This window comes from Scylla paramamosain, chromosome 45 (genome assembly GCF_035594125.1).
Source record: "Scylla paramamosain isolate STU-SP2022 chromosome 45, ASM3559412v1, whole genome shotgun sequence".
NCBI classification, from domain to species: Eukaryota; Metazoa; Arthropoda; class Malacostraca; order Decapoda; family Portunidae; genus Scylla; species Scylla paramamosain.
The window spans coordinates 1,107,501-1,131,477 of NC_087195.1; the positions used below are offsets into that span (position 1 = coordinate 1,107,501).

The 23,977-nt window shown below is 42.7% G+C and overlaps 3 protein-coding genes across 8 annotated transcripts in view; 2 read left to right on the forward strand and 1 right to left on the reverse strand.

The window, feature by feature from the left end:
- The window catches only part of LOC135094450 (myeloid leukemia factor-like), a 23,321-nt gene extending 15,176 nt beyond the window's left edge, over window positions 1-8,145 (forward strand). Inside the window, exons 4-7 of one of the 3 annotated variants that reach the window (XM_063994542.1) lie at window positions 78-273; window positions 949-1,117; window positions 2,484-2,560; window positions 4,454-8,145. In XM_063994542.1, coding sequence (XP_063850612.1) covers window positions 78-273; window positions 949-1,117; window positions 2,484-2,535 — 417 coding nt within the window. In that variant the 3' untranslated portion in view covers window positions 2,536-2,560; window positions 4,454-8,145. The remainder of the gene's footprint in view (window positions 1-77; window positions 274-948; window positions 1,118-2,483; window positions 2,561-4,453) is intronic. The other 2 variants (XM_063994540.1, XM_063994541.1) reach the window with 2 other exon arrangements.
- Window positions 7,425-23,977, reverse strand: part of LOC135094448 (ribosome-recycling factor, mitochondrial-like) — a 59,948-nt gene continuing 43,395 nt past the window's right edge. For 2 of the 3 annotated variants that reach the window (XM_063994537.1, XM_063994538.1), the window contains 5 exons: window positions 13,002-13,223; window positions 12,261-12,401; window positions 11,440-11,650; window positions 10,190-10,349; window positions 7,425-9,681 (listed from right to left, as the gene is read on the reverse strand). In XM_063994537.1, the coding sequence (XP_063850607.1) occupies window positions 9,598-9,681; window positions 10,190-10,349; window positions 11,440-11,650; window positions 12,261-12,401; window positions 13,002-13,223 (818 nt within the window). In that variant the 3' untranslated portion in view covers window positions 7,425-9,597. Of the gene's footprint in view, window positions 9,682-10,189; window positions 10,350-11,439; window positions 11,651-12,260; window positions 12,402-13,001; window positions 13,224-13,734; window positions 13,826-23,977 lie in introns of all 3 variants that reach the window. The other variant, XM_063994539.1, reaches the window with a different exon arrangement.
- LOC135094413 (ras-related GTP-binding protein C-like) lies at window positions 15,442-23,468 on the forward strand. 2 transcript variants are annotated; one of them, XM_063994489.1, is made up of 9 exons: window positions 15,442-15,582; window positions 16,762-16,931; window positions 17,392-17,620; window positions 18,116-18,293; window positions 18,671-18,807; window positions 19,467-19,609; window positions 20,406-20,551; window positions 21,533-21,716; window positions 22,355-23,468. In XM_063994489.1, the coding sequence occupies exons 1-8, from the start codon at window positions 15,580-15,582 to the stop codon at window positions 21,673-21,675; spliced, it is 1,149 nt and encodes a 382-aa protein (XP_063850559.1). In that variant the 5' UTR covers window positions 15,442-15,579; the 3' UTR covers window positions 21,676-21,716; window positions 22,355-23,468. The 2 variants fall into 2 exon arrangements, with proteins under 2 accessions (XP_063850559.1, XP_063850558.1); XM_063994488.1 differs by having other exon boundaries at window positions 17,392-17,619; window positions 18,106-18,293; window positions 22,355-22,785.

Genomic DNA, 23,977 nt, shown 5'->3' on the forward strand with positions numbered 1-23,977 from the left:
CGAATCAATCTCCCCATTACTATCACCCCTTCACTCACAGTCTCCCCCCTGGTACTGAGCCCTTCCCTCTCCCACAGGTGTACCAGGCCACATCCTCCACCACAGGGGTCCCGGGGGGTGTGAGGGAGACGCGCCGAACCATCAGTGACTCACGAACCGGCACCCGCAAGATGGCTATTGGACACCACATTGGTGACCGCTCCCACATCATTGAGAGGGAGCAGTCCAAGAATAATATGGAAGAACGGCAGGAGTTTATTAATTTGGAAGAAGGTGAGAGAGAGAGAGGGAGAGGGAGAGTGTGTGAATCTTTCTATAGCTGTGTGTTATGTTTTTTGTAATCTATTTTGTCTTGAGGCCTTCATTTCTTCCTCCTTTGTGTTTCCATTTTTAGTGTCTCTCTCTCTCTCTCTCTCTCTCTCTCTCTCTCTCTCTCTCTCTCTCTCTCTCTCTCTCTCTCTCTCTCTCTCTCTCTCTCTCTCTCTCTCTCTCTCTCTCTCTCTCTCTCTCTCTCTCTCTCTCTCTCTCTCTCTCTCTCTCCTTCATTCATGATGTCCCTGTACTGTCTGATTCTTGCCTCTTGTCTCAAACACCAACACTGTTATCATTTCATTCACCTATATTCCTCTTTCTTTATCATTCTTCCAATTCATTCATATCTTGCTTCTTGTCTCTCTCACAAACACCAACATTATCACCCAAATTAGTCACCAGTATTCCTCTCCAGTCTTCCTCTCTTGTGCTTTCATTACTTTCATCCCCACCCTCCATAACCTTTTGTCCTTAGTATCTAAACCTTGCCTCCTCCGTCTTTCAAGGGCAGTGTCATCACCCAAGTCACTCAACAATATTCCTCTTCCTTGTACGTTCATCCCCAGTGCATCTTTTCATTTGCTTTGCTTGTCTCTCACCATCACCACCATTACTACCCATCTCCTTGTCCCACAGAGGAAGCCCCCCAGTTCGACCGAGAGTTTCGTCACCGCACTCAAGGCATGTCAGGCCGAGGACACTCCCTTGAGTACCGCCGCGCCAGACACACCTCCCCACCTGCCTCCTACAGCCACAGAGTCTCCGATGCCCCTGCTATTGCCTACTCCTCCTCTCCCTCCTCCAGGTAAGACAAGGGTGTTCAGAGGTGTTTGTCTGCTGGGTTGTGTTGTGTTTAGTGTTTTATGTGGTGTACTGTTTTTAGGGGTGCTTTGTGTTAGTTTGTGTTTAGTGGTGTTTTATATGTTGGATTTTTTGTTGTTCTTTTGCAGTTTTACTTAGTTTGTGTTTTTTAGTGTTGTTTTATCTGTTGTTTTCCCTTTTTTGTGTTTTTATGCCTTGGTGTGTGATGAACTGTGTGAAGAGAGGCCTGAATGAGAGAGGAGTGACTGTACAGCAAGTAAGACTGTGTGTGTGTGATAGCAGTGAATGGAAAGCTACAACAGTAAGTGAAAGAAAACAATACAGTCTTGTGGATCCCAGGAAGGAAGTGTGGGTGCTCTAGGTGGGGAACTTTGAAGTATGGACCAATTAAGGGGCACTCTGTAGGAAGTACTGGAGTAGGTGCTGGGTAGGGAATGGTCTCATTATTCATTATGAATGGTCTCATTATTAGCTTCATTATTAATAATGAATAATAATTATGCTGCTTTATCTGTACTTGTATGTCAGTCTCCTGGGAAAAGGGTTATGAATGGTATAAGTGATGCTGAGGTGTGTTAAAACTTGCATGTAAATTGAAGGGACAGTAATATTTTTTTTTTTTTTTTATATATGAGGGGCACCAGCCAAGGGCAACAATGTTATAAGAAAATGGTCCATTGAGGTGCTGATCCCCAGAGTCAAAAGCTTCATCGGCAGCACCTTGGGGTAGATGTTGAGTTGGTTAGCTCAGTGAGTCAAGGTTGTGTGTGTGGATGTAACTGTTTTCATTGACTCACTGACTCATAGTGATGGTCATTGGTGTGTTGGTGAGTGAGGTGCACCAATGTTCAGTTTGTGTTGGTGTGTGTGAGTGATGTTAAGAATGCTGTCATACATTTGTAGAACACTGATGGTGCCTTGTATTAGGATGCATGTTGACTTTTATTCTCATGTCATAATTTGTTCTTTCGTTATCCTGTAAAAACTTATAATGCATCTTTGAGTTCAAGTTTACAGATTTCAGTTGTAAATAATTTTTTTGTCCTGTAAAAACTTGTTATGCATCTTTGAACCTTACAAATTTCAGTTAATAGTAATATTTTCTTTAGTTGTCCTGTAAAAAATTAGTGATGCATCTTTGAACTTCACAAATTTCAGTTGCAAATTTATCCTACACTCTCTAATAACATCTCTAACACAAACCTCAATCAACATTCCCCAAGTGTGAGTGTAGCATTGTGGAGCTGGTCAGTGAGTGACAAGGGGGGCGGTGAGGCAGGGTGACAGTGCAGGGTGTGAGGCGACCACAAGCCTCAGAACACCTGGCCATTGAGATGTATGTCTTTCAGATACAGGAGCCGATCCCGACCTATGCTGTCCATCACTGCAGGTTCCAGGTAAACCCTCCAAGGCTACGGGTTACCTGGTAAAGGTGGCGGCTCCTTTGTCTGGGCGTGTTGGGGAAGGCGAGAGGAAGTGTGACTTTTCCCTTATAGCACACTGGTGGAAGATGGTGTTAATGGTGGCAGGAGTAGTGTGTGGGATGTCTGTGGTGCCCTGCCCTTTGCTCAGTGGCAGATATTAACTCACTGCCAGTCATTATAAGATTGCATAAAATTTTTCAACATTCTGGATTTGGCTCATAAGAGTGACCAATAAGCCGCCTCTCCTCTCAGTCTTCCCCGCACTGCCTTTGAGTTGCCGTGTCACTAACCAGAGTTGATTACTAGTGTTGCAGGAGTGTGTTGCTTGGGTGCTGGTGGTGGTGTCTGTTTGTCTATCTGTCTGTCTGTCTGTCTGTCTGTCTGGTGTTGGGTTTACTGGTGCACATTGTCCTTGCTGCTGGTGTGGGACAAATTCTTGGGTGTTGTGTTGATGAGGGGGATAACACAGCTGGCTGGTTCTTGTGTTGACTGGTGTATGTCAAGAACATGATGACCTCACCTGTTTGTCACTGCTGCTGCTGCTGCTGCTGCTGCTCCATTTTGACTCATCTGTTGGTTGCTGATTGCTGGGAAACTCACTAAATCTTGATTTCCTAAGACTCATTAACTGTACCAGACTTCATCTTGTGTCAACCAAATGCTAACTTTTATCTAGTGTTTGTGAAATGCTTGGTGAAATCTGCGGGTCTCACATCAGTTGTAATTCAAGATAGTTTACATGATAGCAGACTACATCACTAACACAACACTGCTTCCCTCCCTTAACTACTAACAAACCTGCCAAGCTACACTCAGTTATATATCCTGTGTCCTGTACATCACAGCACAACACTGCTTCTCTCCCTTGGCTCCCTTAACTACTAACAAACTTGTCAAGCTACACTCAGTAATAGGTCCTGTGTCCTGTCTCCTGTGTCTGCTTCTCCTATCGTCTAAACCACACACTGTCCTGTCTGCCTCAGACACAACACGAGTATTCTTGGCGTCGTTGAGTCTGGCAGTTTTACCATTGAGGGAGTGAATATGATAATGCTATCACTGAGTGATGCTTTTGTCTGCTGAATGGCTAATGTATTTCTTTTGAAGCATTCAGTAAATTTAGAATCTTACCTAAACTATTAATTTGTAATATATTGGATGATGCAGATAAAACAGTATGCAAGTCAGTCAGCAGTCAGCAGTCAATGTTACTCATTGATAGTGTCACCTTCTTGTGTGTTCCTGGGTGTAGATGAGTGCGCCAAACTCCACGATGCCACAGTATCTAGCAGGTGTGGGAGACGCAGGTGTGCGTTCCTCAGTACATCTTTGTGGTGCATCCTTGCTTCCTGTGCATGAGTGGGTGCACTGACCACCAGGCCGTCTCTCCACGCTGCAGGACTGGTGGTGAATGATGATATTCTTCATTTCATTTTATTAACCACAAGTATGCCTCACAAATAATTCCAACAGTGAGTGGCTGAACAAGTGAACAAGCATGTCTGAGGTTTGCCTTGGCATCGTGGGAGGAACACCTCTCCATGTACAAGAGGTCCACTTCTTGATGGAAGCTGATTCTCTTCTCATAAACATTTCTCACTGTTTTATCACTTGCATCAAAACTCAACTTGGTTAAAGTAGTCTCTAAAAATCAAGTTAACACAGTAATGAAGTTTGTGTAATGTCAGAGTGAGGCAGATGTGCATGACACACTGCCTCACTTTGTTCAGACTTGTTTGTTCAGCCCATCACTGGTAGAGTGCCTAGTCTGCATGCATGAGGTTAAAAGATATGAAGCATCGTAAAAGCATAGAGGAACTGTATATAGTGGTGGTGGTGAAGTCTTGAGCGAATCTGTAGCATCACCTTGCTGACCCATGTGCGCGTTTTGGCAGGGAGGAGCGAGCCAGGAGGCGAGACAGGGAAGAGCGAGCCCACAGGTCCCACCGGCGCTACCAGCCCACCATGTAACACCCACCCAGTGCTTAGAGAATCTACATGTGTGTATGACTTCACTACAAATGGCTGCAGACTCTGTGATCTGTGCTGGACACTTAAGTTAAGGAGAAAGTAACCAGGAACATTATCCATGTAGCATTAAGGCCCAAGTATGTACTGGTATTTTGATAAGAGCATCTAGTTTCCATACAGTAGTCAACCTGTAGACCAACCATTTTGATATCTATCCTCACAAACACACACACACACACACACACACACACACACACACACACTCATATATTCCCTAATTACCCAACTGCCAAATATACAATTAGTCAGTAAGGTGACGGCTGTCAAGGCTGCCAGAGGTCAGATAGAGGTCCGGCTGCTGTGCCAGCGCGGCAGTGGCCGTGACTGCTGTAGCGACTGCCCGGCTGCTGCACACACACACAGTGCCTGCAGCCACACCAGCAGTTCAGTGCCCTATAGAGTCAGTAGTGTGTTGAGGTGTGCCTGCCGTGTCTTGGCAGGGCCTCCACCACAGGACCGGCAGCACATGTAGCCACCTCCAGCATGTGACCTTAGCATTGTTTATCTGTTGGTCTGAGTATTGGTTAATTTCCCGTCAGAGGCATGTAGAGCAAACCCTTCGACCCCATGGCAATATTCTATTCTTGGGGCACAACTCTGAGTACCTGCTGCTTCCTGGTGGTGCATCCCCACATGGCAGAGGGAGCACAGAGATATGCTGGTGTGATGTCAAGAGTTAGTCTGTTAATTCAGAATTCTTACTTTGTTTCTTTGTAATGTCACCTTTTCAAGATCTTAGCTTCCGTTGTGCCTCAGGTCATGTCAATCCTCCAAAGGATGTCATCATTAGCGCTGCCTTGACCCCTTAGCATGGTGTGCAGCTCAGAGCATAGTTGTGTAGCACAAGTATGCAGCTTTGTACACTCCTGTGTACAAAGGTGTTCTTGTAAGACAAAGCCTGTGCAGGAAGGATGCTGGTGATGTGTAGTCTGGCATGTCGCCTTCCAGTGAACATGGCTGACACATGCAAGGGTGTGTGGAGTCCTTCATTGACAAAGGAGTTTGGCATGACATGCATGGTGAGGAGGGATAGTGTGGCAGAGGATCTCAGGTGTGCCTTCATGCCACGTGTGGTCATTGACCCCACCAGCAGGGTGCCTTCCACGTTAACATTGTATTGTAGCAGATGACCACCACAGTGCTGCAGCACTGTTGGCTTCCCAGTATTCCAGGAACATGAGACACTGAGCTCTGTAACACACACAAGAAAAAAGCAGACACCTTCACTCACACACTTGCCTGCTGGGTGGTGGAGTCCTCCTCTCAGGAGCTGTGCCTTGTGCTGCACAGCTTTCATGCTTGCATTGTTTCATCAAGAAACAATGATGAACTTCAGTTACCTGCACATTAGGGGATTATCAATAAGAATTCCAGTTTTTTTTCTCTTAGAACACATCAAATTGGTTTTGTTTGCTGCACAGGCAGTCACACTTCCTGGAGTGCAGTTTCTCATACTTGAGTGTAGGGTGCAAGGTCAGGCAGGAAGTAAAGGAAACAGTGACAGTCTGTCATGATACAACAACTTTTAATCATTACATAGGCTGTTTGCATTTCAAGTTGTAATTTACATTGATGTATCTTCTCCAAAATGTATAATTTTTAAGTGGAAAGCAGCTGTGACAAAATAGTGCTTCATGTTAAAATGAGGTAGAACAAGAACAATAATGTTTTAAGCAGTTACTAATATAAAGAACAGAAATTAAACTGAGATGGATACCATAGCAATTCAGTCTTACTTTTCTTTAAGTGTATATTGAAAAAAGAGTTATGTTAAAACTTGCATCAACAGTGAAATGCATATCTCCTTCCCTCTTGCCTCATCACCAGGCAGTCCCTTCCCTCCTTCCCTCCCCGCCCCGCCCCTCCACCATAGCGAGTCTCCCATCCATGTGCCACCACGAGATAAATGTAACTTTATAGATTTTGTTACTAAGGAGTCACACTTTTGTAATGCGGCACAGAGGCGCATAACTGAACTGTCATCTACCTAAGGTGTTGTGCATTCAGCAGGTGTTTGCCAAACGTTTTAGCTGTGAGGCATACGGCAGCTGGTTCATTCAGCATGATTTGTCCAGCCACACTCCCCAGCACACCTTGACAAGACTGGGTGTTGTAAGCTTACTCCCTTGATGGAAGTGTACTGCTCACTCACAGGCAAACAATACCTGTAATCACAGTCTGTTCATGTTGAGATGTTAAATGTTCAGTCTTAAGGTTAAAGTTACAACAACTTGACCAGTATTTTGCTGTATAGGATTTCATTTAATATTAAGTAAGATCCAAATGTCATAGACTCTGGTGCTGTGGGTTTGCTGCCTGAGGGAGACAGCACCGAGTGCTCTCTCACACTCACTGCATTACACTTTGTTTCACTCACTTGGATTACACTCTTGTTTGATTTAGAAATGTGCAGCACACTCACTTTGTACTTTCACCAAGGCCCTTTAATTGTAAGATGGGATGATGTATCTCTATATTTCTTAAATATCCACACACCTACTTCAGGGCTCCCCTTATATGGGTGGATAGCCAAGACACACAGGCCTCTCTCCCCCCCACCCCTTGCTGTGCCTCTCTCTCTCTCTCTCTCTCTCTCTCTCTCTCTCTCTCTCTCTCTCTCTCTCTCTCTCTCTCTCTCTCTCTCTCTCTCTCCCACCTTGCTGTGCCATCTCCCTCCCTCCCCCCATGCTGTGCCAGAGTCCATGAAGCATAACATGTCACCATGTATTGGGCTTGTACCCTTACAGGACATCAGTGTGACATTATTTATTGCTGATGCTGTTATAGGAATTAGAAATGTATTATTATTTAGGTTCATGTAAGTCTGCTGTTTGATTAGTTTTAATAGTTTTAATAAGCTGCACTTGTTGAGGGTTTTGAGTTCCTTTCTGACAGGATTTGTTTGTTGTCTGAGGTAAAAGTGTGGCCTCACCAGCACTGTCTCAGGCAACCTATTAACACTTGAGTTATTCTTCCCCATGGGAACTGCCTCTTTACAACTATCAACTATCTCATGAATCCAAGTGTACATTCACCAAATTTATTTTAAGATTGTATGACCCAATCTTGTCAGCACACTTACTGTGTACTCATACAAATGTGAAGCCTTGAGGCTGCATCAGGGAAATACTTGAAACAACTTTGTTTATTGCAGGCCGTTTAAGTTATGAAGGTGAATCTGCACCAAGGAGCCTCTGCTGGCCAGGTGCTGCCCCCACTGGCCTGACTGGGTGTTGATCAGGCAAGGAAGTATGTTGGTGAGCCGTGTCTACCAAATATACACGACAGATTATTCAGTGAGTTCCAGGATTAAAGACACCACTGGTCTTGCTGAATGTCTCGTATTTTTGGTACAGCTCACTGACAAGCTTCCTTGCCTCACTGCAGCCAGTCAGGTGAGAGGGGACAATCCTGCCAGCAGAGAGGAACAGATTCTTGGTGTACATTTACCTTTGTAGACTGAACAGACTACAGGACGCTTGGATGTCCCATTATGAATGAAATGTTTGACGATACAGTGTGAACCTGAGTGACAAAATAAGATCCTACCAACTAAGCTTGTCTGTCCTTGTCATTTTTTGGGGTTTTATGTCCTCTCCTGTTGCTGGACGTCTTGGGCAGTGCAGGGAGTGACAGGGACGTGTCTGTTGTCTGTTCATGGGAACCTGACCTGACCAAGCAAGCCAAAGGAGACCCAGGGAATCTAAGTTAAGTGGTGGCTGGCTTGTGTGCCTTACATTCACATCTCCATAACTTCCATTGTTCTTACCAAGTTGTAAATTTGTTGCAACAAGAGCATTTTGTCATTTCATAAATACTAAAAGGTAATACTGGTCATAAAGTTCCAGGAATTATTTGATACTTTCTCTATCAATTCTTTACTTACTTTTATTCTATTCTATTTTTTTTTTTATATAAGAATGGCACTGGTATAGGACAACAACAAGAAAGGTGCAATGAGGAGCCAGTCCCTAAAGAACAAACCCCACAATGATTATCGAAATTGGAGGCTTAAATTTTGTGATCAGTATTACCTTTTAGTATATATGAAATACTGAAGCACTCTTACTGCATCAAATTAAAAAACACAACAACAAAACCCATGAAGATGTGAATGTACTGCAGCAGCCAGCCAGCCAGCACTTGACTCACAGACATGGGTGGGCTCACACAGCTCAGCCTCCAGTGAACTGAGAACAGATGCTACCATCACTGTCTTGCCTGATGGCTTGACAGTCTTGGGAATAAAAGCATATATTGAGAGTAGCAGCAAAACAATAATGACTGCATGAAGAACACTTTTCAACCCATTTTAGTGAATAACAGCGTCTATTAAGAGTTGCAGCAGAAGAGCAAAACCTGTCTGAAGAACATACTGATCTACCCTTCCCAAGCTGGTGTATTAGCACTGCACAATCTATATAACAAAGCTGAGAATCCCATCACTGCCACAGGTCGTGATAAGTTAATATAATCATTGTGCCGTACAGTCTCAGATCTTTCAAAACCAACAGTACAGTCGGCCCTCACCACTCGTGGAGGTTCAGTAACACAGACCCGTTAATGTTGAAAATCCGAATGACTGGTGTACCTGCTGAAAAAACACATTTTCTTAAGATGCTGATCCATGACTAGTTGGTGCATCCCCTACAAATATCCCAAAAGATTCCTGTATGTCTTTTCTGCAATAATCAGCTAAATAACTGAATATATGAATGTTGAAAACCCATGAAAAACTGGTACTCCACTTCAAAAGATCCCAAAACAACTGACATTTCCCTTTTGCATTAATCCACAAATAATCAAATCTATGAACCTGTTGATGCTGAGAGCCGACTGTATATCAAACCCCTTCACTTCACTGGTTGCTGCACACTTGGCCCAGCACAGCACTGCCACTGGGATAGCCTGGTGTGGCAGTCTTCAATGCCAGGCTGTCTCCTCTCATCACCAAGGGAGGGTACGTCACCTCACTACTGGTAGGCAGAGAACAACTTGGCTCAGGATGTTAGCTTGTCTTCAAGAGTTCCTTCTGCTTGGCCTGCATCATGCTCTCTGCCTCGTGCATGTGCTCCTCTGCTAACTCCCGAATCTGAGAGGTAAATTTATGTGTACAATTAAAGAGGAAAAGAGGTAGGAAAGGATTTTTTTTCAGTTAAATGGTTAGTTTACTGCCAACTCCTGTCTTTGGCCTCTCTCTCATTGCTGGAATGTTGTATCTCTTGCTGTCTTCTACTGCTATTTTCATGCTAACTGCTCTTCTGATTTTGGTAAATGTATGCTTCCCCTCTTACCATGGCCTCACTGCATAACACTTTCTACTTTCATACCTATTCTGTCCATCTGCAATGCAAGAGTTAACCAGTATTCTCAGTCATTCATCCCTTTCTCTGGTAAACTCTGGAACTCCCTGCCTGCTTCTGTATTTCCTCCTTGCTGTGACTTGCTTGAACACTTTTAGGAGGGAAGTTTCAAGACACTTATCCTCTAAATTTGGATAACCCTTTTGATCTGCTTTTGGGATTGGCACTCTAGTCTAGTGGGTCTTTATTTTCCCCAGTGCCCCTCTTAAAAAAAAAGGGATGAAAGGACAAACTGACCCTGAGCTGGACATTGAAGAGAAGGTCCTCGGAGAACTGCCCCTCCTTGTTCTTCACCTTGCGGATGTACAGGTTCTGTGCGTCCCTCAGCTGGTCCTTGCACCGGTTGAACATCACCTTGGCAGCCTTGGCCATGTTCTCCCGGTGCTCCCGCGTCACCCTGCAACACACCACCGCTGCAGACCAACCCTCACTCATCTTCACTACAGATCAACCCTCACTCACCATCACTACAGACAAAACCTCACTCACCCTCACTACAGACCACTCCTCACTCACCCTCACTACACACCAAACCTCACTCACCCTCACTACAGACCACTCCTCACTCATCCTCACTAAAGACCAATCCTTACTCGCCCTCACTATAAACTAATTTTCATGCAGGGAATAATGATGTCTTGAGTCAATTTTTGACCACTGTCAGCATCCCCTCACTGATGGTGTTAGTTGTTATTATTATTATCAATGTATTATTATTGTATCTGATTTTCTTCCTCTTTCTCCTCCTCTCTGCCTGGCCTGTGTGTGCTGATGTCAGATAATTTTATTTATTTATTTTTTTTTTGTGTGTAAGAGGGACAATGGCCAAGGACAACAAAAATCCAATAAAAAAAAAAAAAAAAAAAAAAGGTCCACTGAGATGCCGGTCCCCGAATAGGGTTCAAAGCAGTAGTCAAAAACTAAAGGATGAATAGATAGGTACTTCACTGACCACAAATCAGATAAAAATACATAAAAAGGTGTGTTGGTAAAGACAAGTGTGGCTCAGCTATAGAGCCACCCCTCGTTAGGCACAGTTTCAGTTTCCATAGCTTCCCTTTTCCACAGATTGCTGCCGACCATAAATCCAAACAACAAGGGCAGCAATGAGAGACGACCTACCCGTGCTCATTGACTTTCTTTACATTTTTAAATAACTGCTAAATAAAATGTCTGTAACCATGTACGTGCAGTTTATCTCTACTTCAATAGGGTTTTTAGGGAGTCGGGTATTCGTAACGCTTTCACAGCTACACGGCACGCCTCTCTTTAATTACCAACCACTCTGAGGCATCTTTTTCTCATCCCACAGCCACTTGCGAACATTGTACTGCTTAGAGACTGCAAAATATACTCTCTTTCATCCCTTCCCTTCTTGCACCTCCCTGCTGCCTACCATCGTGAACTGCTGCATGTCACACTGAAAGACTTAAAGAGGCACTGATTCCCCACAGGTATATATATCTATTGCAAGGGACCTCACTCACTTAGGCACAGGCACAATGACAGTGGTTCCTTCCTGCTGGGGGTTGAGATTCATGCCAGTGTCCCTGATGGCTGCCAGAATACCTGGGAGTGCCTGAGGGAAGGCAGCTGCGTTGATGATCACTACCTGGGGGGACTTGCGGGACACCTGGGCCACCTCGTTAAGTGGGTACTCATCTCCCTCCAGCTGAACGGGAAGGGACTCAATGCTACCTGGGAGGAGGAAGAGGAGAGGTGAGCTGATGAGGGGAGGAGGTGATAGGAGGAAAGGAAGGAGAGATGGGAGAAAGAGCTAATTGTTCAAGAGAGGAGGTGATAAGAAGAGGTGGGAGAAAAAGATAACTGGTATAAGATGATAGGAAGGAAAGGAGGAAGAAAAATGAGCTATATGAGAGAGGAGGTGATGGAAGGAAAAGGGGAGGAGAGATGGGAGAAAGAGCTAACTGGTAGATGAGAAAGGAGATAGGAGAGAAAAGGAGGGTGGAAAAACAAGGGAAATAGATGGGAAAGGAGGTGATGGGCAGGAGAGGAGGGTGGAAAAGTGAGCTAACTGGTAGATGGAACATGAGGTGATAATGAAGGAAGGAAGGAAGGAAGGAAGGAAGGAAGGAAAGGAAAGGAAAGGAAAGGAAAGGAAAGGAAAGGAAGGAAACAAAAAAGAAAGGAAGAAAAAAGAAAAAGAAAGAAAGAAATGGTGGAAAGAAAGGTTTGAATGAAAATCAAGAAAGAGCAACTGACAAAGAAGAAAGAAAAAAGAAAGAGAAAAAAAAGAAAAAACAAACACTGCTACACACTCCCCCACACCTGCACACATCCAACACACCTGCAGCAGTCCTGATAGAGAGGGTCTTGATGTAGTCTTGCTTCAGTGCCTCCACCAGCTGGCTTAAGTGCTCCCTCATCTTATCCACATTCACCACCTCATTCATCTCCTCCTCTGACACCACGGCCTTCTGTTGCTTGGCTGTGGTGGTGGTGGTGGTGGTGGTGGAGAGACACATTGTTATATAAATTGGGAGGGTAATGTAGTTTCAAGTCATGAGTAATAAATCAGGTATGGATTTAAACACACAGACAGCCAGCCACCTAGCTAGACAGATAGACAATACAGAAAAGTTTACTTAAAATTGTTACTATTTCATTTTTATCTACTTTTTTCACACACTCTTTCAGTCCCTTAGCCCCAAATGGACAAGAGAAAGTACAGTCATCCCTCGTCACACACAGTTTCAGTTCCCAAGGGTTCAGTTTTTCATGGATTGCTGCTGAATACAAATTCAAACTAAGGCAGCGATGAGAGGCAGCCAATCCATGTTCATTAACTTGTTTCCCTTATTTTCTTAGTTAACTGATAAATAAAGTATTTTTAACTGTGTACATGCAGTTTTCTTGACTTCAACAGGGCTTTGGGGGATCAGAAGTGTTCCTAAAGGAGGCACTGATTCCCCACACATCTTCCTCATCCATGGGTGTCTATTACCAAACCCCACAAGTAAATAAACATCAATAACAACAACAGTAGAAGCTCCCATCACACACCCATACACAAAACACCCCTGCATACCTTTCCCCTTCTTGTCCTTCCCCTTGGCGTATCCCCGAACCAGGGTGAGGGAGGCAGGGGGTGGCAGTAGGATGTGGGGAGGAAGGGCCGGGGTGGGGGTGGCTTGTGTAAGGTTGTTCCATGGCCCCCTGGACTGGCACACCGCCCGCACTACTGACCATGAGGGGGACAGTGCCAGCCTCATCCGCCCTGTCACTGCTGGACCCAACAGTGCCATGGTTCCTGTAAAAATAGGGCAGGTGAAATATTGCAGGTGAAAAATGGTTGAGTTGCACTGAGGGGAGAGAGAACTGGTTGATATTCTGAAAAAATAGTGTTCTTTATCTTCCTGTGACAATGTGAAACTTTACTGGAGGTAGAAAAGAAAAGAAAAGGAAAAGGCTGATTTGTATAGACATGGAAATTGATTAGTTATGGTATTAAAACACATTTTATTGGAATATGAGCAGAGAGAGAGAGAGAGAGAGAGAGAGAGAGAAAGCCATGACTCCCTCTCCCTAGCACTCTCTCTCTCTCTCTCTCTCTCTCTCTCTTCCTCCCTCTACGCACTACGTCCTGGGGAACGCGATGGATTTGTTGTGATCGAGCTTGGAGAACACACACACACACACACTCTCTCTTTGTCTCTCAGCCTCACGCAAACACTCCACACACCCACAAAGACGCCGCGGCGGCAGGTACAGGTGCAAGGTACAAGCGACAGGAACCAGAAAGGCTTACATGCATTACTTACTGAGATAATGGGTTAAACACACAACGCCCACCAGCACCACCGGCTGTGCTCCTCTTCTTCTTCCTCTCGGTTCGCCTTTGCAACGGTAAACCTATGAAAAAATTTTATTACTTTTTTTTTATGTAGGAAGGACACTGGCCAAGGGCAACAAAAATCCAATAAAAAAATGCCCACTGAAATGCCAGTCCCACAAAAGGGTCAAAGCAGTGGTTAAAAATTGATGAATAAGTGTCTTGAAACCTCCCTCTTGAAGGAATTCAAGTCATAGGAAGGTGGAAATACAGAAGCAGGCAGGCAGTTCCAGAGTTTACCAGAGAAAGGGATGAATGATTGAGAATACTGGTTAACTCTTGCGTTAGAGAGGTGGACAGAATAGGGGTGAGAGAAAGAAGAAAGTCTTGTGCAGCGAGGCCGCGGAAGGAGGGGAGGCATGCAGTTAGCAAGATCAGAAGAGCAGTTAGCATGAAAATAGCGGTAGAAGACAGCTAGATATGCAACATTGCGGGGGTGAGAGAGAGGCTGAAGACAGTCATATAAAGTGCATGAGATTCTGGTGATGGAAGGCTTAAGTACCTTTTGTGGGCCACCTCTCTATCATGTATAGCACGAGAACAAGCTGTGTTAAACCAAGGTTTAGAAGGTTTAGGACGAGAAAAAGAGTGAGGAATGTACACCTCCATGCCAGACACTATCACCTCTGTTATGCGCTCAGCACACAAAGACGGGTCTCTGACACGGAAGCAATAGTCATTCCAAGGAAAATCAACAAAATACCTCCTCAGGGAAAAGATGAGGTTTAGAAGAGGAGAGGTGGTGTTCTACAGATTGAAAATTAGATCTTAGACCGCGAATGTTGCAGAAGTTAATGAAGAAAAAGTTGATGGGGGGTGTCAAGACACTTAGGGTCGTCGACAGAAAGGCAGTCCGACCTGGGGACATTTATGGTCCCCTCCCCAGATGGGGACTCCGAGGCTGGTGTAGGAGTCGCCATGATGATTTTAAAATTTTTGAGTGAAGTGTGTGTGTGTTATTAGGTGCTTGTAGTTTTGTGTGGAGGAAGAGAGTTGTCTTTAGAGGGCAGGCTGTGACTGCCCCCTTGTGTTGTGAGACACAAAGGGAAACGTTCAGTGAGGTCACAGCAGGTGTCTACTGCCTCCTCCTTAGAACTGCCTCCTCCTTAGACTGCCTCCTGCTGGACTTTTCTATATTCTCTTTTCATATTTGGTATACCAGCTGTTTGTAGATAAGTGCGTGGGTGAACAGGTACAGCTTTATAATGTGGCTGCGATCTTCATTTCACTCACCCCGTTTACTCACACCACAGCTTCCCAACCATATTCTACCACATAGGGGACAGACAGGGGTAAGATAAAACCTTGTGGTCCCTTAAATCCCATGTGAGTAAGTTTGGGGGTTGGTCACAAGAGGAAGAGTAAAGATCACCCAAACATAGCCCAAAAAAAACGCCCAATCTTTCACTCAATCTCATAAACTCAAACCACATCTTCCCCTACCACCATTCAGCCCCGATATATCATAAAGGGGGAAAATAAGAACAAGATATATAGACTGTGGTCCCTCAAACCCCATGTAACTAAGATTGGGAGAGGTCACAAGAGGAAGAAGAGGAAGCAGCGCCACCCAAACATAGCCCAAAAGCCGCCCAATCTCTAACCCACCTCCATAAACTCCTACCACAGCTTCCCTACCACAATCCAGCCACAGTCTACCACACGGGGGGACAAAAAGGATCGAGATAAGGGGGTGGAAGTTCCTAAAACCTCCGTAAATAAAGGATGAGGGGAAGGGGGCGTGACATCATGTGACCAGCGCCTCCCCCGAGCCATGGTAAGTGCGGAACTTCTCCATTTATTTATCCCATTTATTCCCTTATTCAAGCCCCAGGGAGGGTGGTACCAGTAAGTCTATCTCGCTAATACCTTGTTCTTGCCCCTGTGGTCACCTGCGGGTTGTTAGTTACCTGGGTGTGGTTTAAATGACACGTGTCTTTTTTGAGGTCACAAGTTGGGTGTTTGTTTGACTAATATTGTTTATTTTGGGTGAAAGGAAGGGTTATTGTTTGTAATGTATTTGTAAATGCCCCTGTATTGCCCCCTCATTACTTCATTAGTCGCTAATTACATGGATATAGGGTTAATTGTTTATTTTGGGGGTCAATCTTCTTTATTTTGTTTATTTTGGGTTTAAGAAAAGATTATTGCATTTCATTATTGGCTATAAGTTCATGTTTTATCTCCCCATTACTCGGTTAGTTTTCAATTAAGTAATTATCTTTAGGGTGAATCTAATGCATTCTCTTTATTTCGGGTCTTGGGAAATTTTGTCTTTATTATAACGCAAAACCTTCATGCATTCTTCTCAGATGACATAAACAGTCACCAATAACATTATTTTCTTCTATCTTTCTATTTTCTTTATTTTCGGCCAAAGAAACTTATCATATTGCTAAATGTTAACTTCCTCTCCTTTGGTTACTGTATTTCCTTATTTTGTGGAGAGAGAGAGAGAGAGAGAGAGAGAGAGAGAGAGAGAGAGAGAGAGACCTGCTCCTCCTTCCTTATTCACTCATTATACCAACCCTTAATGCACCAACTAATTACAACTACTACTACTACTACTACTACTACTACTACTACTACTACTACTACTACTACTACTACTACTACTACTACTACTACTACAAAAAACCCTACAGGGACTGCCACATGTAGGTCCGATGGCTTCCTGCACCAATCTTTATTTTCTGAACTCCCTGTGGTATAGTGGTTCTTGCATCTTACTGGTCCCTCTAGTGGTTTTTATGTCTTAAGTGGTTCCTCTAGTGGTTCCTGTGTCTTAATGGTTCCTGTGTTTAAGTGGTTCCTGTGTCTAAGTGGTTCCTGTAGTACTTCCTGTGTCTCAGTGGTTCCTCTAATGGTTCCAGTGTCTCGGTGGTTCTTGGAGTGGTTCCTGTAGTGGTTCCATTGTCTTAGTGGTTCCTGTGTCTCAGTGGTGTCTCCCCTGCAGGCGTCATACTCTCAGGAGGAGGAGAAGCACTACAGGGAATATGGGCCAGGCTGCGAAATCGGGTCATTCCCCAAGGACTTTGTGTACGGCCCTGATGACCCTGACCAGGACATCTCCCTCATCTTCGCTCCAGACCAGAAGCCCAAGATATTACTCATGGGGCTTCGGAGGTCAGTGATGCAGCCTTACCTAACCTAACGTAGCTTGAAGTAACCTAACTTAACCTGATGTAAACTTAACCTGACCTTACCTACAACCTTATCTTACCTGACCTGATCTGACCTTATCTATAACCTCACCTTACCTGATCTGATCTAATCTACCTAACTTAGCCACATCTAGCATAACCTAACCTTACTTATCCTAAGCTAACATAGCATAACCTTACCAAACATACCATAACCTAACCTAAATTAATGTAGTGTAACTTAACCTAAGCTGACCTTACTTAAGCTAGCCTAATGTACCACAACCTTGCTTTACCTGACTTAATCTAACCTAACCTGACCTAACCAAACATAATATAACCTCGCCTATTGTAATCTAATCTAACCTAATCCAATTTAACACACACACACACACACACACCCACCCACCCAACCAGCTCCTCACCACTCACCATCCTTTCAGAAGTGGCAAATCATCAATACAGAAGGTGGTGTTCCATAAAATGACTCCAAATGAAACACTTTTCCTGGAATCGACAAACAAGATTGAGTCAGAGAATATTTCAAACTCCTCCTTCGTGCAGTTCAAGATCCTCGACTTCCCGGGCCAAATTGACTTCTTTGAGCCTTCCTTTGATTCAGAGAAGATTTTTGGGGGCCATGGCGCGCTGGTGTTTGTCATCGATGCACAGGTATTACTTCATGCTTGGTTAGGTTAGGTTTCTGTGTGATTAGGTTAGGTTAAGTTACTGTGTGATTAGGTTAGGTTACTGTGAGATTAAGTTAGGTTAGGTTAGGTTACTGTGAGATTAGGTTAGGTTAGGTTAGGTTACTGTGAGATTAGGTTAGGTTAGGTTACTGTGAGATTAGGTTAGGTTACTGTGAGATTAGGTTAGACTGGAATGGTTTATTGGCTTAGACTGGTTAGTTTGGAATGGCTCAGACTGGTTACTTGGAATTAAATAGACTGATTACCCACACAACACCATCCCAAAATTCCCCGTTAAAAAAAAAGAAAAAGAAAAAGAAAAGGAAAACTAACCTCACAAACACACACACACACAAACACACAACCAACCACTAACACTCATATTGCCTAATTAAACCCCTAGACACACACATACCCACACACCAATTAACAACTAACAGCCAAACTACCTAGTCTGTCTTTCCATCGGGTATTCCAGGACGACTACATGGAGGCCCTGAACCGCCTGCACCAGACAGTCTTGAGGGCACATAAGGTTAACCCACACTTGCGCTTTGAGGTCTTCATTCACAAGGTGGATGGCCTCTCCGACGACACCAAGATTGAGACCCAGCGTGACATACACCAGAGAGCCAATGATGAGCTGGTGGATGCTGGTGAGAGGGGGAGGGTGTGGGGGAGAAGGTGGATGGAAGGGGGTTGATCGGGGGGGGTGTGAGGCAGAGTGTGTGAGACAAAAACATTATTCTTTGATTTACTAAATTGAAGAAGTAAAAAATGAAGGTGGAAAAATAGTTAGATTTGTTAAGGTTATTATTGTTTTGTTGTATGGGTAAAATTTTTAAAGCTTGATTCAGTTATTTGTGTAATTTTCTGTTTTTTTTATTTTTATTTATGTTCTGTTAACTTAACAACTTAACAACAAACTAAACTGACAAAGAACACAACCTTCTTTATTTAAATTCCCTACACATAGCCAGCAAAATTAACACCACACTTCAATAACAAAAACACAACCCCCTCGTGTCCTCAGGAATGGAGCAGATTCACCTGAGCTTCTACCTGACCTCCATCTACGACCACAGCATATTTGAGGCGTTCAGCAAGGTGGTGCAGAAACTTATCCCACAGCTGCCCACCCTCGAGAACCTCCTCAACCTCTTTATATCAGTGAGTGTTGCTCTTACTTAATGCACTGTGGTATGTAACAATTCACAGCACTAATTCATTGAGTCATTATCGGCATCTACAGAAAAGAAAGGGGTGAAAAAAAGTCTAGATTTTGCAGTTTCATGTCATTACAGTATTTATCTAATCATATTTTAAAGCTCTCTAATGACTGAGCACTAACAGACTGATTACTGAGTCCATTCCATTCATGCAAGATTTGAGAACCATTTTCTTCTTGTCTCTTGTTTGAAACGACATATCAAGCTTGAATGCATTATTTCTTGTCCTATCCAGTGCTTGAATCGATTTATCAAGCTTAAACCTGTTATTTCTTGTCCTGCCCAGTGCTTGAGCCAACATAATCAAGCATAAACTCAGTATTTCTTATCCTATCCTGTGTCTGAATTGATGCAATCTAATGTAAACCCAGTATTTCTTATCCTATCCAGTATTTGAGTTGACATAATCAAGTGTAAACCCATTATTTCTTATCCTATCCTGTGTTTGAATCGACATCATCAAGCGTAAACCTATTATTTCTTACCTACCCAGTGTTTGAGTCAACTTATCAAACTTGAACACATTATTTTTCCTATCTTGGTTACTGAATGCATTACTTTTTGTCCTACCCTTACTTGACCCTGAGATTTGCCTTGCAGAACTCTGGGATTGAGAAAGCGTTCCTGTTTGACGTGCTGTCGAAAATATATATTGCCACAGACTCCTCGGCGGTGGACATGCAGAGCTATGAGTTGTGCTGTGAGATGATTGATGTGGTTATTGACATTTCAGACATCTATGGGTGAGTTGGATGGGACTCTGAACCCTTGAAGTGGTGTAGTGGTGTTCCTTTCTGTGTTTCTACTCCTTTGTTGTTTATTTACTTGTAGTTGTGTTGGATTCTGTGGTAATGTTGGTGTTTTTTTTTTATTTTTATTTATTTTTTATTTTGTTTTATTATTTTTTTATTGTAATGTTGGTTTGTTGTTGTTATTCTTGGTAATGGTTTGAACTTCTTAATTGACTTGTCATTATATCTCATCTGTCTCTTACTAGTGTTTAAATCTTCTCTGTCCTCCTCAGGTTGATTATTAGAAAGCCCCTTATTTATTTATCATTATTCTATTTGTCCTTCTCTTGGCAGTGTTCAATTATTTTAAGTCTCCTTCCTCTTTATATACTTTACCTATCTTCCTCTATATGTAACTTACTTGTTTTCCTTTGTACCTTATAGAATAACTCACCAATTCATCAACAAGTCACTACTCCATCCGTCTTTCTCTATATTTACCTTACTTATCTTCCTATGTGCCTTGACTGTCCCATAAAATAACTCATCATTTTATCAACAAACTACTACTTCGTCTGTCTTCCTCTTTATGTAACAACAAACTTGACTGCCAAACAACACAGCCTCCTCCAGTCATGTTCCTTGATCCTTAGCCAGCAAAATTAACAACAAACTTAAAAAACAAAATATAACCTCTTTTGCTTGTGTTTCTGTGTCATAAGGCAATGAATTTTAACAACAACCTTCACTGATAAAATAACTCAAACCAACTTATCATCCTGTCAGTTCACCCATCTTCTCCCTGCAGGAAAGACGAGGGCGCCCAGGTTCCGTTTGACAAGGAGAGTTCAAGCATTATTAAGCTGAACAATGCCACTGTGCTATATCTGAGGGAGGTGAGCCGGTATCTGGCCCTCGTCTGCATACTGAGGGAGGAAAGCTTCGACAAACAGGGTGAGTCTTGATGGTGTGTTTGAATCCTTGCCTGGGGAAAGATGATGCAGTGTTTGGGTGGTGTTTGATATGGTTTGAAGTGTCCTGACTCTTGTACTGAGGGAGGAAAACTTTGATAAACAGGTTGAGTCTCGGAAGTGTGAATTTAAACCCTTGGCTGGTGAAAAATGGTGCATGTTTGGATGGTGTTTGGTATTTAGATAGATTAAAATTTTCTGTGTTCTTAAAAGGCAATAAAATATTCAGTCTTAATATTTACTGTCTCTCACTATTCACTGTCTGTTAATACTGACTGTGTCCTTCAGCTTTGATAGATAAAAACTTCCTTTGTGTGTTTCGTCTTAATAATCACCACCTTCCTCTTCCTCTTACATTTACTTGTCTGTCTCCTTTCCCTTCAGAGATGTCAATATTACTTTTCTTCGACCTCTTCCTTGTTAGATACAGCTGATGTCAATATTACTTTTTTTTCAACCTCTTCCTTGTTAGATACAGCTAAGTCACCAGGGCAAGTGATATGTCTGTTAGTATTCACTGTCTCTCAATATTCACTGCTAACACTGACCATCTTCCCAGCAAGTTTGACAGATGAGAACTTCCTATGTGTTTCAAGAAATCCATAGTATTCAGCCCTTTAAATATTTTTCATCAAATATTGCCTGTTAACCACCACTGTCTCATTATTCATTGCTAACCCACCATCTTCCCCACGGGTTTGATAGACTACAACCTCCTATGTGTTTCCAGAAGGCCATAATATTGAACCCTTACATTTTCCCAGTATTCAGTTTCTTAATAATGACTGTCTTTCATTATCCACTGCTAACCCACCATCTTCCCCCTAAGGTTTGATAGACTACAACCTCCTATGTGTTTCCAGAAGGCCCTTTCAATCCCATACTGTTCATCTCGCAGTATTCAGTCTCTTAATAACCACCACCTCTCAGTATCCACAGTTAACACCCACTGTCTTTCCCACAGGTTTGATAGACTACAACTTCCTATGTTTCCGCAAGGCCATACAAGACGTGTTTGACGTGAGGAAGGTACAGTTGCAGCAGCTGACCAGTAGCCTGTCATCCCCTATCCTACAGAACAGCCACACCAACGGCCCCACCACCTAGTACTAGTCACCTGGCGGGCTCAAGGCACCTTGCACTTGCAGGTAATTCTTGGTATTATTGAGAACTAACCTAATGTAGCCTAACCTAATCCACTGTTTAATATTGGCTGCCTTGCTGCAGGTGTTGTGTGTTTTCTGGTCCTCCCCTTGTGTTCCTGGCGACAGATTAACAAGATTTCCATGTTATTAACAGAAGAAACACTTGAAAACCTGGCTTATCATCTCTGTGGCCTTTGAAAACAGTGACAGAGCCAAGTGTTTCTGAATATGGGATCTTTCTCTTATGTTTTTAAGGATGTTTCTGTGATTCTAGTGACAGATTAACAAGATTTCTACATTAACAGCAGAAACAGTCCTGAAGACCCAGCAAATCATCTCTTGGAAAGCAGTCATGTTAAGAGAGGAAAACATTTTGAAGATATTTTTAACGGTTCTAGTGACACATTAACAATATTTCTACATTACGAACAGCAGAGACACTCTTGAGAACCCAGCTAAGCATCCTTGTGGCCTTGGAAAACAATTATGGTGAGAGAGAAAAGTTCTGAATGTGGACCCACCTGGACCCACCTTGACCCTACACTCAACCCTTCCCCCCTCTGTGGCCTTTGAGAACAGTCATAGTGAAAGAGGAGAGCATCTCAGAACACAGGCCTTACACTCATTCTTTCTCCCTGCAGGTCCCTCACCCCACCAGTACAAAGAGGAAGGCATGGCACACCTGACGGCCTCCGGTGGTCAAGGCTACAGGAACAAGCGCAACATTCACCAGACAGCAACTACTACTACTACTACTACTACTACTTCTACTACTACCACCACCACTACTACTACTACTGCTACTTCTACTACTGCCGATTAACTTAACTGTCTGCTGTGAGGATGCTATCTGTGGAAACTCTTCTTAAAGTGCTCTGAGTGTGTGTGTGTGTGTGTGTGTGTGTGTTTATGTATGTGTGTGTGTGTGTTAGGGCTTTGTTGTTATTGTGCAAAACTGGACGACGCGAGATTGTGAAAAAAAAAAAACCGCCTCACAATTTTTCCTCTTTTTTGTCATCCACATCCTTATTTTTGTTAGGATATATTTTGACAGATAGCATATTGTATTTTAGAAACATTCAAATAACTGCTTTTTATCTAAGGCGTTGTAAAAAGCTTATCTTGAAATCGTATAACAGTTTTCAACGTGTACAGCTAAATTAGCCAGCATAATCAAACTAACCTAAGCATTAATAAATTTCAAGTATCTATGTGACAGAGAAGGGGAAGAGGGTAGCTAGGGGAAGACTTAGTGTGTGTGGGAATATGCAGACTGATATCAAAGTATCTGGGAATCATCAGTGTCTCTTGGAATACACAGAAAAAGGAATTGTGTCTAGTAATATAAAGAAATCAAATTGTCTATCTCTAGGGACTGATAGAGAGACAGTCATCAGTGTTTCTCTAGGAATATATGGGAAAAAAGAATCATTATCTCTAGGAATACACAAACAGGAAATATCAGCATCTTTCTCAAGGAATAGACAGATTAGAGGCTGATAATGATGGTGATTTTTCTTTATATATATTTGCCTTTCACATAAAACAAGTTGATATAAGACAGATTGATAATAAAAAAAAGCTTGTATGGTTTTGTGTTGGAGTGGAAAACAAAAGCTATTCAAATTATCACAGGAATTCATACGGGTTTCCCCTGTCATGGAAAACAAGATTGTATAATATAAAAGAAGTGAATAATGAAATAGTTGTTTATGTTTGAGTTGTGTCTGAATACAAAAAAATACAAAAAAACTATCATAGAAATTCAAGGAGCCAATACAAGTTTTCCTGTCACTTAAAAATAGATATGAAAGAAATGAATAATAAAAAGGAATTGGATGTTTTAATTTTTTGTCGGAATACGAAAACTATAAAGCAAAACTGTGATAGGAGTTCAAGAAGCTAATGGATTTTCCCATCACACAAAAACAAGATAAAAGTTAATATTAAAAAGAGCTGGTATTTCTTATTAGACGGAAACGAAAACCAGAAAAAAACTTAGGAATTAATACAAATTCTCCTGGTATAAGAGAAATGAATAACAAAGTACTGTATATTTTTTTAGTTAGATATGAAAGCTACTAAAGACTATGACAAGTTCCCAGCTCTCTGTTGCCCCATTACTGTCTTCAGGGATTGGACTGAATGGGGGAATGTGTCTAGATATTTGTGTGACCTTTGCTCCTTTGTATTATATATAAGTTTATTGATATAAGATTAATTTAAACCATGGCACACAAATCATGAAAATTTTTATTATTTAC

Excerpts from the sequence above, each read along its gene's own strand:
- LOC135094413 (XM_063994488.1), top strand. Across the intron at positions 18,294-18,670 it reads TGATGAGCTGGTGGATGCTG|GAATGGAGCAGATTCACCTG; the intron begins GTGAGAGGGGGA and ends TCGTGTCCTCAG. Across the intron at positions 20,552-21,532 it reads GGAAAGCTTCGACAAACAGG|GTTTGATAGACTACAACTTC; the intron begins GTGAGTCTTGAT and ends TCTTTCCCACAG.